Source organism: Oryctolagus cuniculus, chromosome 15 (assembly GCF_051225735.1).
Source record: "Oryctolagus cuniculus isolate XC-2025 breed Fujian yellow rabbit chromosome 15, ASM5122573v1, whole genome shotgun sequence".
Classification (NCBI taxonomy): Eukaryota; Metazoa; Chordata; class Mammalia; order Lagomorpha; family Leporidae; genus Oryctolagus; species Oryctolagus cuniculus.
In genome coordinates this window covers 52,976,440-52,990,275 of record NC_142881.1, presented here as the reverse complement: position 1 = coordinate 52,990,275, position 13,836 = coordinate 52,976,440, and the positions used below count along the sequence as shown (strand labels likewise).

Genomic DNA, 13,836 nt, shown 5'->3' with positions numbered 1-13,836 from the left:
CATTCATATCCAGAAAAGAATAAAATATGCCTATTGATGTTATTTTAAATTTTTGTCATTTAATATTCAAGAAGACACTGTATTTTACTTCTATTTTTTCTCATTACTTTTAATGTAGCAGTAAGCATAATTCTCTCCCCAGAGGTACTCAGCAAGTGGTTCATTAAAAATGCATGCCCGGGTTGTAGTAAGCAATGCTCTGGATCTAGAATACTTTCTCATCCTCTATGAGACTGTCTCTAATTATAAACCTAATAGTCTGAGCTAATCTTTGCAATTAAAATTTTAAACCAACTAAACTGGAATATGGGACATTGTTTAGGATAAGCATCATATTTTCTCTCACGACTCGTCATTTTTTAAAGCTACAAAATTTTAAAGATGCAAATTTTTTGTTCTCTTTCTTTGTCTATGTTATTTTTTAAAGTGTTAGAAAAAGAACTCTCCTTTGTTTCACAGTTAATTATAAATGTTGATATCACAGAAACAGGATTCTTTTTAAAAATTGGCCACAGGAGAAAAAAAAAATGTGTGTTCTGAAAGTGTTTTTAGTTTACTCTCATTTGATGGTTACTTCTAAGGGCCCCTAACATCATTTGCCAAAAAGAACCATTACTTCAAAAAAATGTTAATGTCATATTAAACAAAAAGGAAACAGCAGGTCACGGGTGATTACAAACATTGGAACACTCCAGGGACATTGAGAGTATTGGGGAAGGCCACTCACTAGAATCTACCATCTCCGGCTGCCAGAAATAACTTCATTTTACTTAGGATGTCTATTTGGCCATTTGTATTTCTAACAAGCATCTTTTCTTGAAACAATGATTTAGAACATACTGTTGCCCCAAAGAAATGCAAAGGCAATATGAATATGCATGAAACCTAGAATCCCCAGTGAAGAAAATAAACCTTTAGATAGCATCTGTTCCAAATTCTTCCTGTATAAGAGATGAGGACACAGCGGGTCATAGAATGTGAGTGGTCTATCCCCAGCCCCTGCCCCAAACCCAGGGCAGGGTTTGGACAGTGGCCAGCCTCTCCATCTCTCAGAGAGGAGGTATTCACAGGACTTCTTAGATAGTTTAACAATTATTTACATCTTCTAACACTTTCTAAAAATGTGGATATTTTCCCATATCAAAATGGTTCCAATTTTATTGTTTTACAACTTAATTAACCTTTGGTTATCTAGAAAATTACACCAAAGCAGACATCACTCCAGAGAAATAAAATTTTTCCAAATGTTCACATACACAGAAATTAGTTTGGGTATCTATAAATAAATTCATATTCTATACAAGATAGATGCATGTGCATATAAGTACAAATGTATATAAGCATACACACAACTAGAACTGGTGTTGGAGTCACTTGAATAGCAATTAACAAGCTGGCCTTATAACACAGTTGGTTAAGCTACCACCTGTGGTGCCTGCTTCCCATGTGTGTGCTGGTTCAAGTCCTGGCTGTTGCACTTTCCATCTAACTCCCTGCTAACGAACCTGGGAAAGCAGCACAATGGCCCAAGAACTTGGACCCCTGCCACCCATGTGGAAGACAACGATGGAGTTCCAGGCTCCTGGTTTCAGGATCTCTGTAACTCTGCCTCTTAAGTAAATAATAAATCAAAAAAAAAAAAAAAAAAAACACATATGTATAGAGATAGAGCTGGTTGAAGGGAGGAACAATCCAACATCCGTAGATTGTAGATTGCAGATGATTCAGCACATTCAGCAGCCTGTTCATTTTAAAATAATATCAGTAATAGTGTCTGCAAATCAGAGTCTGTCTGCTGTAGAGGCTGTGCTAGAAATGTGAAAGGCTCAGACTTGACAAATCATTGATGCTAATTGCCCAGGCAGTTTATTTGTGGAATCATAATTGGTGGAGGTAGAGTGGTAAGTGTCTTAATATTTCTGGGAATTTTTCTGAGCCTTCCCTTTGATACAAGAAGGGATGGCTCTGCCTATCTGAAATAGTGTCCCATCTCTGAAGTGGCTGGGGGCTACCCAGGAGAATACTGTGGAAGGTTGCTATAGCTTAAACAATTCCGGAACCACATCACCAGAAGGCACAGGCCATGAGTCCCTTGTAGAGAATCGAGGAGATATATGGAGAGAGAAAAGTGTAATCATATATTATATATGAGAGTGTTTCATAACGCTCATGGCAGAAATTTGCACAGCAGTTAAATCAGAGCTTGGGAAGCCCGTGTCCCAGAGTAGCTGGTTCAAGTCTGGGCTATTTTGCTTCCTATTCAGCTTCCCACTACTGTGCACCCTGGTGATGCTCACGTGTGAGGACCCCTGCCGCCCATGTGAGAGACCTGGGAGGAGTTCTGGCCTCCTGGCTTCAGCCTGGTCCAGCCCTGACTGTTTATTATAGGCACTTGGGGAGTGAACAAGTGAATGGAAAAATCAATCAATAAATCTCTCTCTCTGTCTCTGTGTCTCTTTGCCTTTCAAAGAAATAAAAAATAATGAATAAAAATTAAAACATAACTTTATGTGGGTTCAAAGATGTTTTAAATCCTTCCATTCTCATGGTCTTCAAGAAGTTCATGTAAAACGCATATTGTGAAGAAAATCATGTGTGGAATTCAAAATTTGTGCACCAAAATAAACTAACCTTTAAATTCTGTTTTCCATGAACTTTTTGAAGAACCTTGCACAATATACAGTTGTATACCTTTAAATGCTATGTCAACATTTATTAAGTATCAGAATTAAGAAGTTTATAACTTCATCCTTTTGAGTTAGAAGTCTAATACTTATTCATGCAATGTGGAGCCTTATACTATAACCTAAAGTTTTACTTCCTTGTCATTAAAGATTTCCAATATTACATAGCAATTCTGAACATACACTTTAGAATTATACTCTCTGCACTTAAGCCTACTTTTTAAGACTATGTACTAGCCCTGCAACCTTGCACACAATATCTATCCTCACTGAACCTCAATTTCTTTGCAGAATTGCAAAGATAATAGTCTTTTCCTCATAGGGCAAATATAAGGTTTAAATTATATGAATGCATGTAGAAAGTTTAACACAGGGGGCCAGCACTGTGGTGTAGCAGTGCCGGCAACCTATATGAGCACCTGTTCAAGCCCCAGTGGTTCCATGTCTGATCCAGCTCCCTGCTAATGCACCTAGGAAAGCAGTGGAAGATGGTCCAGGTCTTTGGGCCCCTGCACCCACGTGGGAGACCCGGAAGAAACTCCTGGCTCCTGGCTTCATATCGGCCTGGCTCTAGCCTTTGCTGCCGTGTGAATCAGTGGATGAAAGATCTTTCTTGTCTCTGCCTCTCTGTAACTCTGCCTTTCAAACAAATAAATCTTAAAGAAAGAAAGCTTAGCATAGGAGGCTTTGAATGGAGGTTAATTTCTGTAACCATCAACATTACAAAAGTAAACCTAGTGATACCTATACTACTTCAGAGTTTGTCTTGTAGGGTTAGAGACCCAGCTGCAAAGTATGCAACCCCACAGATCCAAGCCCACCCGTCTGGAATGGACCACACAGGCAGTCTCTGGCTCTCTAGCAAACTCTAGCCTGCATTTATATGAGGAACTGCCAGTACTCAAGAGGGAAACTGGGAGAGTCCTATAGGGGAAAGTTCACCATGCCCAGCTAACTACTTCCCCAAATGGCCCATGCAAGGATTCCTTTGGGTTCTCTGAATCTCTTGTTAACTGATAAAGTTCCAGTAGTTCTGAATCCATGTGGTTGTAGGAAGAAAACAGTAAGCTGCATCTATGGTGCTAGCATATACTGATGTTGGAATCTAGCCAGTCACTGTGGCAACCAAGGTGTTGCTCAGCCTCTGTTTTGACATCTTAGAGAGCTGGGCTCTATCATGTGTCGGCAACAGTGTGGTTTGCAGCTCTTTCCAACACCTGTCATGTTGCTAGGAGATTTCTTTCCCCACAATAGAGCATTATCAGGTACTTGGCAAGGAGGTTACATAATGTCATCCTACATTTACAACCCATTTGTCTGATTTATAAGTCCAAATAGCCATTTAAAAATTCCAAATCAGGCTTTGTCAGGCAGCTCTACTCTTTTGCCATCTACAAATCAAGCTGTTATGTTTAAAGCCATAAATACTGAATGACTTCCATGCACGGCCTCAAAGCAGGTATCCAAGAGTCACAGTATCAAGTCACACAGTTGAGATATTATAAGCACCATCGCTTGAAAATGTCCCCACTCCCTGCTTTCTTCAGAATTTAGCTTTTCATCTAACTTTTCAGGTATATCTCCCGAACATAAACAAGATGTCAATGCAAGCAGTATTGGATTATCTCTATACCAAGCAGTTGTCACCTAACTTGGACCTGGACCCACTGGAATTAATTGCTTTGGCAAACAGATTTTGCCTGCCACACTTGGTTGCACTTGCAGGTAAGGCTTCTGACTTGGGGCCATGCTGTGTCCTTAACATTTATCAAAGTCGCATTTAGACAGAAATCAGGTTTCCAGGGAATAAAACAATTTTTAAGATCCAAAATAGGACTGTCTTATGCAGGCTGGTATGAATGGATCAAATACATCAGACAGTACAATTCAATTCAACCAATATTTCTTAAGTACCTACCTTGTACTTGGCCCTATTAGGTGATGCAAGTATAAAAATGAGTGATGCAAACCCCTGCCACAAGGCACACACTGTATACACGCTGAACCATTTGTGGGCCACTGAATTTGAAATACTGTTCTGTGAACATCATCTCCATAAGGTGTGCACAATCTTTAAGAAAGATGCAGTTGGAAGCAAGCACTTGGCCTAGCAGGTAAAATGCAGGCTAAGATGCCCACATCCCATAGCAGAGTATCTGGGTTCAATTCCTGACTCTGGCTTGCTGTTAATACAGACCCTGGGAGCCAGTAATTAGATTCCTGCCACCCACATGGGAAACCTGAATTGAGTACACAGCTCTCATCCCTAGACACTGAGGGCACTGGGGGAGTGAAATGGCAGATAGATTTATTTTGCATTCTCTCTCTCTCTCTCTCCCTAATTTTTTTTTTAAAAACAGAAAGAGTCAATAGATGCAGTGGTTAAAAATGCAGACTACAGAGCCACATTGCCTGGATTCAAATCCTGGCTGCACCATTTACTCATTGGGTAACTTTGTTCCTTACCTACCCTTAGCTCTGGGGCTTAGCTTTCTCTCTCATTAAAAGAGTTAGTATTAGTCTACCACGGAGTTGTTAATGAAGATTAAATGAGTTAAAATATACAAAGTCCTTAGAGCAGTGTCTGGCACATGGTAAGCATTATGTAAGTAGTTTTCTCAAAACTATTTTAGAAAATGTTCTGACATTGTCAAATTCACTCTGAGAGAAACAGAAAAGCGAGACTTGGCTTAACTTCACAAAATTTTATCTATCATTTCTAGATTTGCTCAGTTGGTAAACTCAAGCAAATCTATATAAAATATATACATTTAAATACCTTTTTTTAGAATTGAATTCTTTAGCTTCATTCACCAGACATGTCTATTGGCAATCTGAGTGTTCATCACTATATGTAGGTGATTCCTGTTAACCATGAAAGCAGATAGAGTGCCGGCCTTATTCTCTGGCTTTTCCTCCTGCACGTCAAAAAGTACCTGAGTATGTTGGGTTCTCCATAAATTTGTTGAATAATTGAATATTGGAAAGTGAACAAATGAGCAAACCAACCAATCTTACTTGGACTTGACATTCGGACAATGTCTTTAGATAAAAGATGAATTTCTCTGTCCTCCCAGTTTCTACTGCATGCAGCCACCTAGAGATCAAAGTCTTCCCTTTATCTTATCCATTCACCTACCACCCTACCAGTTGGACAGAAAGAATTGAAGCGTCAGTGTTAGAGGTTTTCAAAAACTCTTGTACATCAATATTCCTGAAGTCATAGATCCAAATGAGTAATGCTACTTTTTAAATATTACTCTTGGAGGCTGCAGTAGCCAGTTCCTTTTTTCAGAAATAGGAGTTTCAATCCATTTAACTAACCATGAGTTTTATAAGTATTTGTCCTTGGTGGGCAATTTTTATTATTTGAAGTGGTCAAAAATCATTTTGGAGTCAAATATGTCTAACAAAATTTGTGATCTCTCTAGGAATATGCCATTTTGCTAAAATATTATTATCAACATGAAAGCATGGTCTTGATTTCTCCATGAAAGTTTTTTTTAAATGACTCCAGACCCCTGTGTATATATAGTTGTGTTATTAAATGCTGTTATTATTGGTACAATTATTAATATGTGGCTTCCCAGGATGACTCCTTTAATCATTTCTAGTATTTGATGTATACTGACTGATATACAGTGTTTATAGAATATGATATTTAAAAGTCAGTTTCTGGGGTGAAACTGCTTTGCATGCCAGTGTTAAATGAATATCATGAAATGTTGCTGTTACTTAAAATGAAAAGGCCTGAGTGACTTCTCTGGGAGATGTGGTTTCAACTACTCCTATATTTATCAGTCTAGCTTAGGAGGTTACAACTTTAGAGACCCTATTGACCAGATTAGGCATATCAACTAACAACTCTACAGAGCCAGAGCAAAACCTAAGCATGACTTAGACAATATATGCTTGATTAGAAGAACAACTAAAAATGTAGAGATGATATCAGCATCAAAGAGGTAGAGAGGCCAAGCCAGTACTATTCCCACACATGTCAACACAAAACAGAAACAAGATGTCACTCAGCCCCAGAGCCACAGGAAGCCTGGGACACCAGCTCCCAAGAAGAAATGGCTCTCCCAACTGGATTCTTGTGACTTTTGGCTGAAGGTCCCTGCATTTGTTAGAATCTAGGAGGTTGAACCTTGCATCATCCATCTGTAGATGTTGTGACAGATGTGTGTATTCACATTTTAATTCCAAAAATAGACATATTCCTCTGTTACTCAGGCTCTCCACTGTGAGAGGGGATTGTGAGTTTGCAAACAGTTGTGTAAACTGTGACATAGTTGAGGGTTCTACAATGGTGTGTGTTATCTAGAGCCAGGGGTGTACAGTGGAAGTTTCTGCAATTCTACATCTGCATTGTCAACTTCAGTAGCCATACATGGTATTGAATACTTGATGTGGCTAATGTGACCAAAGAACATTTAATTTAATTAATTTAAGATGAATTTATTATGTATGCCTGATGGATATCCTCTTCCTAGATAAGCCGGCACAGGTCTGAAGGACTCTGCCTATATTAAATGTGTGAACAAGGGGCCGGCGCCGTGGCTGACTTAGTTAATCCTCCGCCTGCGGCACTGGCATCCCATCTAGTCCCGGTTGCTCCTCTTCCAGGCCAGCTCTCTGCTGTGGCCCGGGAGGGCAGTGGAGGATGGCCCAAGTGCTTGGGCCCTGCACCCGTATGGGAAACCAGAGGGAAGCACCTTGCTCTTGGCTTCGGATCGGCGCAGCGCCGGCCATAGCAGCCATTTGGGGAGTGAACCAGTGGAAGGAAGACCTTTCTCTCTGTCTCTCTCACTGTCTATAACTCTACCTGTCAAATAAATTTAAAAAAAAAATGTGTGAACAAGAGGCCCTAGAGAGGTTGGTGCAATGGCGAATGACCAGAAATTTGTGTACTAGAAGGCTATGCCTCAGATTAGACCCTGGATTCAATTCAAACAGCTGCCCAGAGTTGTGTCTCATATTCTGTCTCTCTTCTGAAGTGGAGAGCAATGAGCCCCCCAATCTGGCAAGAAGTCTAATTTGCAGGGCCCCATTTGACAGTATCCTGCCTCCTGTCTCCCCCAGAGCAGCACGCAGTCCAGGAGCTGACCAAGGCCGCCATGAGTGGCGTGGGCATTGACGGGGAAGTGCTTTCTTATTTGGAATTGGCCCAGGTTTGTATCAGTTTGCTTTTCACCTTTTAAGTGTGTTCAACCAGTTTATTTAATGCTGATGAAACATTCCACTGTTGCATCTGTCTAAATAAAGATGTCACCACTGAGTCACAGAGGCCCCTGTGCACACGGAGAAGATCTGAGAGTTTCATGTTTCAGGCACCACTCAGCCTGCTGGACTTCGTTTGAAAAAACAACAAGGACCCCACCGCCACACCAGTCCCATTGTCCCCTAAGGCTGTCTTCACATGTGGGAGAACCACTTGGGCATCACGGGAGAAGGTCTCCCCTCCTTTGAACTCTGGGACATGTATTTGGCCAAGAACAGTTTCCAGAATTCCGTGAGGCCCTACAGTGCCCACTGGGAATGAACATCTCACTGCAGCTCTCCTGGAGTTTCCTGAAAGGAGTTCTTGGTAATATCAGTATTGTAACTCCAGAATCCCAAGCCACACTTACACTCTTCTGCTAGAGAAGAGCGAAGTCTCAAGGTCAGCTCTGTCACTAACTTCCCCATGCATAAGTGGGGATGGTAGTTCACCCGCTACTGACCTCACAGAGTATTTGGAGAATCAATTGGGAGAGAATGTCCAGGAGAGAGCACTGAGGAGCGGAAGCCCTTTCAGAAGGCAGAATTATCCAGTCCCCACAGAGACCGATTAACAATCTCTGAGGGTAGAATAGATTCCTCTGTCTTTTCTTCAGCCTATCTGGTTTGGCTTTCTTTGTTCCTGTCAGACATCTGAAGTAGATATTTCTCTATCAAGGGAGAAGAGGTGGTGTCAGTAAGGAGGAAGGGGGTGGGGACATTGTATGGCAGGTGCAACGCAGGTTTAGATGATGGCTCGGGTTCAAGAGGACAGAAGGTAGAATAAGACTTCACAGAAGCTCATTCACACTGACTTAGCATCCTACAAATATTTGTGATCTTCCCCCCACCGAGTACTGGGCACCCCCTAAATCTAGGATGTGCATACAGATAGACTACATTCTTAGTCCTTGGAGCACTCACAGGCAAGTGAGAAAAACAGACACAAACACAAATTATTAAAATCCAACGTGAAAATCAACCTAACAGAACTTTCAGTAAAAAGTAAGCACAAACATCTGGTACAGTAGAATCTGCAAACCCCTATCAAAACTGTCGTCCACACCTGGAAGTTGGGGTCTTTAGAAAACAAGCCTAAGGGACAGTTTATGACCTGAACTCTCTCCAGTTAGTCTTCCTCTTAGAGAAAAGTGAAATGACCCAGAATTGCATATACAACCGGTTCACTTGAAGTCATGATTTTCAGTTGTGTCTGTCAACTCTTTTCTCATTCTGCCCCACACCCCCATCACACACCCCTCAAGGAAGTGACATGATTACTGCAAAACCCTGGTGGGCCTTGGCAGGGGGAGTTTAGGATGGAGTCTCCATGTTTTAGCTCATTGGTTAGACCTTAACATAGGGGAGTGCAGGTAAGTACTTAACAATCAGCCTGGGGACAAGTGGGCCTCTGGCTTCTTGCATTTTCCAATTTCTAAAGACTCCCACCATAGCCAGCTTAATAGTCATTGAGGTCTAAGTGAGGAAAAAATAGTCTGCTCTTTGGAGCAGAAGCAAGCCAACCCAGCATACCCACTGCCCAGTCTTCTTTTCAGAGAGAACTCTAACATCATGGGAAGTGAGAGGCACTGGCTTGATATGCACCTGTTGTTTGAGGTTGTAAAGGCTTTGCCTTTCTATGGGTCTCCACAGTAGAGATCCAAGTTCACGAGAGAACTACCCTGTTGGCTGCAGGGTCTTGTCAAAGGAACATCAAGAGCAGCAGACGACGGAATGGATGTTTGAGGAGGGTGTTGTCAGAAAGTTTAGGAAGCAGGGGAGTCCTAGACATAGGGACAGAATGGGGGTGGGCTGTTGATTTTTGAGCATCAAGTCTTTTTCACTCAGTTACCTCAGCTGCCACTTCTCTGAGCACCTGCTCAGGAAGGGCAAAGGATCCCTCCTACCCTGCTCCTAGCACCTGCTCTTCTTATATAACCAAAGGACAGGTATAGGACAGTCACACATTCCATAGTCTCCTCTTTCAGATCTTTGGCCCCAGCCAGCTGAGTTCTGACATGTGACACGGAGTATTCCATTGCCAAAGCTTCCTCAAACAGAGATGACTTTGCTGCTTTCTGCTGTTGGCTGCTACCCTCCAGAGGCCACAGTCACTTATCACTGGAGGGCCAGGTGGCAGGGGACGGTGGGAGGGCAAGGCACACTCTGAACTCCTAATCGGACACAGTGATTATTTTTGGCACACCTGTAACAGGGGTTGAGGAAGGAGTATGCCAATACAACACTGCCTGGAACTGGAGCCATGGCCAAAGTCAAAACGCCAAGGTCAAAATGAAAGGTTTAATGAACTAGTTCCAGGGGCCCTTTATTTCTTGTCACCTGTACAATGGCTTCCAATTTCACTTTAACCCCACTTTAGAAAGTAAAATCTGACCCCCTTTTGGTCACGTTTCTGCAGTTTCACAACGCCCACCAATTGGCCGCTTGGTGTTTGCACCACATCTGCACCAACTACAACAGCGTTTGTTCCAAGTTCCGCAAGGAAATCAAATCAAAATCTGCAGGTGAGAGCGTGTGGGTTCCCAGTCATCCACTTCTCCTCACCTCTGCCTGAACCGTTTCCTCTCTGTGCCCCCGGAAGGGAACAAGATCATGCTTGTAGCCCATAGAGAATTCCTCATGGCTGGCTGATGTGCACATGTTTAAATGATATGACACAAGAAATTATGGCTTGGGGGGTTCTCTTTGGAGCACTTCATAGTTGGAGGAGGATGTCGGGAGGCTGGAGTTCAGGGCCTGTTGCATAGCTTGCTGAGGTTGGTGGCTCCCCCAGTACTTAAGAGAAAGGAGAAACCTTAAAGTCAAGCAGTCTGGGTCCTGGTTCTCTGCCCAGCCGTGAGACTACAGGCAAGAGATTCTACATCCCAAAGCTTGCCTGTCACCATCTGTAAATGGTGACAATGGTGACAACTGATCATAGTCCCTGCCACAGCAGTGTAGGCAGGGTCTGGGAGGGGCAGGGGGTGGGGAGAGTGTGGTGAGAATATATGAGAAGCATTCAGCATGAGGCCTAGCGCAGGAAAACAGTGAGTGAACAGCAGGTGTTATCATCAGCCTCTTTGCCTCACCAGACAACCAAGAATACTTTGAGCGGCACCGCTGGCCCCCTGTGTGGTACCTGAAGGAAGAGGACCACTACCAGCGCGTGAAAAGGGAACGCGAGAAGGAAGATATTGCACTCAATAAACATCACTCAAGACGAAAGTGGTGCTTCTGGAATTCATCTCCAGCAGTAGCCTGAAGAGGACAAGGACAGAGAAATCAGACATCTGATACACCACTTTTTAAGGCACTACTGTAAAATTAGTCTTCTTAGCGATACGACGTAGTTCAGGTTTCAGGCACTGACCTGCCTCCACTTCTGTGCATTTATCTTTGTTAGGATCAAAGCACAAGCTCACCACCAATGAGCCTGGACAAAAAGGGAAGCTGACTCTCACTGCATTCCTTAAACTGATGTGTATATTTTTTTGTTAGGAGGCTTAATAAACTTTAGTCCGTTATTTTGTTTCTTTTTATACAAAGACAAAAAAATCCAGCTTTCATGTTTCAGATTCCAAATTGGAAAATATTTTTATATGGTCTCTTGTATTTTGTTGAAATGAAAATACTGTGTATTACTTTATTTTACAGGCCACAAACTGACCATGAAGTCATCCTGTGACCCTCTTTGGCCACATGACTAGAGGCCACATAATTAGAGGGTGGGTTTTTTTGTTGTTGTGAAGTAAAGGGTTGGACTGAATTTCCCCCAAAGTGCAAGTTGGAGAGTGTTTAATCTTTTTTTCTGCTGAATTACATTGGTATAATTACCAACTCAACTCCAAGAATGTGTATTTACAATATTTGCTGTGTAAGTGCTAGTAATTATATGGTTATATGTGCCATGTAAAATATAGTGATATCAAAAAATCTGTTGTTTCAAATGTTTAGATTCCAGAGGATAATCCTTATAATCATTAGAAGGGCTTATTCAATCCCAGCACTATCCAGGGCAAACTCACTGGTGGACCCGAATACGTAAGATACCATTAGAGCACTGGGGTTTGGATCACTGCATTAGGGTTTTTGTCTCTCAGTGTTCCTTCATCTTGCCATGCTTCTGCATGCAGAGTCTCCATTGACTTGAAATTGAGATGGGCAAAGGAAGAAGTCCCCAGACTCCTTCCAGCCAGCTACAGGCTTGGCACATCTCACCATCGGAAACAGGCTTCCTCAGGTCTCTCACCTGTGGCCAACTTCACTTTTTAAGACACAGATTTTTAACTCTTCCCAGGGAAAACTCATGTCACTGCAGAAGTAGGCTAAGGCAAACCACCCACTCCTGCTGAAATTCAGTAGGGCCTATGAAAGCATAAAGCTGGAGGCTGGGTCCTTGCATTCTCCAACCCAGAAAGGAATCTAATTCCAAGAGTCTAGGAAATGGTGCTATTGTGAGTTAGTTCTGAACCTTGTCCTTCTGAGTTTTCAGTGTTAAAATAGAAAGTGTAGAGCAGGGGAGCTTTTGAGAGGCAGTTAGTCATTGCTTCTCTGTCAATTAAGATGTTACCGCGTGCACATAGGGCACATTTTCAGGCCACAGTTCCATACCTGCCATAGGATATTGTGTGGCAGGGCTTGGGGCTCATTTTGTTGGGAGGTCAACTTTCTGTACTAAGAACTGTTGACTCGAGTGCTCTTTTCTAGCTTACTAGCAGTTGGAAATGACACAGTGGAGTTGAACTCCCAGTGTTCACAGCCAAACATTTGAAAATGTAGCCAGGTTACAGATGGGCACGTATTGGTGGTAGTGAAAACACAGGGTATACAAGAACTTGAAGAGGCCCAGACATGCATCTCCCTCCCATGATAGAAGAGAGAGCAGTAGAGTAGGGATAGTTTTAAATGCATCCAAATTGATTGTGTTTCAGTTGAGTTGTGTATAGTTAATGGAAGGAGAAAGGAGACAGAATGAGAGGAGAAATGTCAAGACTCAGGAAGAATTGGCATGTATCCTATCATCAAATGGCAGAGATTGTTTTCAATGAGTAGTTGTAGATGAATTTATACAACCAAAGCTCCCATTTGATTGTAATCTTGCCAAAATATAATGGACATATAAATGAACTTGGGGTGTAAGCAATAATATCTACTAGTGTTGTTATCAACTACTATAACCAAGTGGCTGGTTCATTTGGTTGATGCTGATTATGGCCTTTAACCATGGTGGTTTGTTTTGTGTTTTTGTTTTTGTTTTTCACGAAAAACCAATAAAATTGTTATAAAATGCCTCCAGTGTTGTTTTAAGTACTACCATGATAGCATATGTGTGATTTAATAGCTTTTAAAAACTATCAGAACTTTAAAGGGGCTGGGTCCAGGGAGCTTGTGTGCATTCTTGTAACAAAGCAGCGTGAATGTCATCTTTGTTTGTCCTGTTGTCAGCAGACATTCCAATGCCATGATGTAAATGAGGTATCTGGCTCTTTGCTCTTGGCTAAACTCACCGGATATGTTGAGTCACTGGGGGGTGGTGTGTGTGCACAAAGGAAAAGACATCTCTATCTGAATGGAGTCATTGTAATCTGTGTTTAAACAGTTCTGCCAGTAATTAGGTGAAAAAACTGAGTGGTGACTTCTCTATTACTCAAAACAGTTGTCTACTGTAAGAAACAACTGCAGAAAAAAAGATTTCCAACACATTCCCACACCTTTGAAAGGTGGCTGTTTCTAATTGTGGCACCTTTTACATAGGCTTACCTGTAAAGTCTTACCTGCAGAAAATGTTGGTCTAAGTTTCTCCTTAGAAAAAACATAGGGATCTCAAAGCCCCTATATTGGAATTTTGGAAATAACAAATCTTGCCTGTTCTAAAAGGAACTCAAATATTTTC

At 41.9% G+C, this 13,836-nt stretch overlaps 1 protein-coding gene across 8 annotated transcripts in view; it reads left to right on the top strand.

Annotated features, from left to right (window-relative positions):
- Positions 1 to 13,234, top strand: part of RHOBTB1 (Rho related BTB domain containing 1) — a 70,279-nt gene extending 57,045 nt beyond the window's left edge. For all 8 annotated transcript variants that reach the window (XM_051823875.3, XM_051823876.3, XM_051823872.3 and 5 more), the window contains 4 exons: positions 4,259 to 4,409; positions 7,767 to 7,855; positions 10,363 to 10,468; positions 11,036 to 13,234. In XM_051823875.3, coding sequence (XP_051679835.3) covers positions 4,259 to 4,409; positions 7,767 to 7,855; positions 10,363 to 10,468; positions 11,036 to 11,205 — 516 coding nt within the window. In that variant the 3' untranslated portion in view covers positions 11,206 to 13,234. The remainder of the gene's footprint in view (positions 1 to 4,258; positions 4,410 to 7,766; positions 7,856 to 10,362; positions 10,469 to 11,035) is intronic.
- The last annotated feature ends 602 nt before the right edge of the window (positions 13,235 to 13,836 follow it).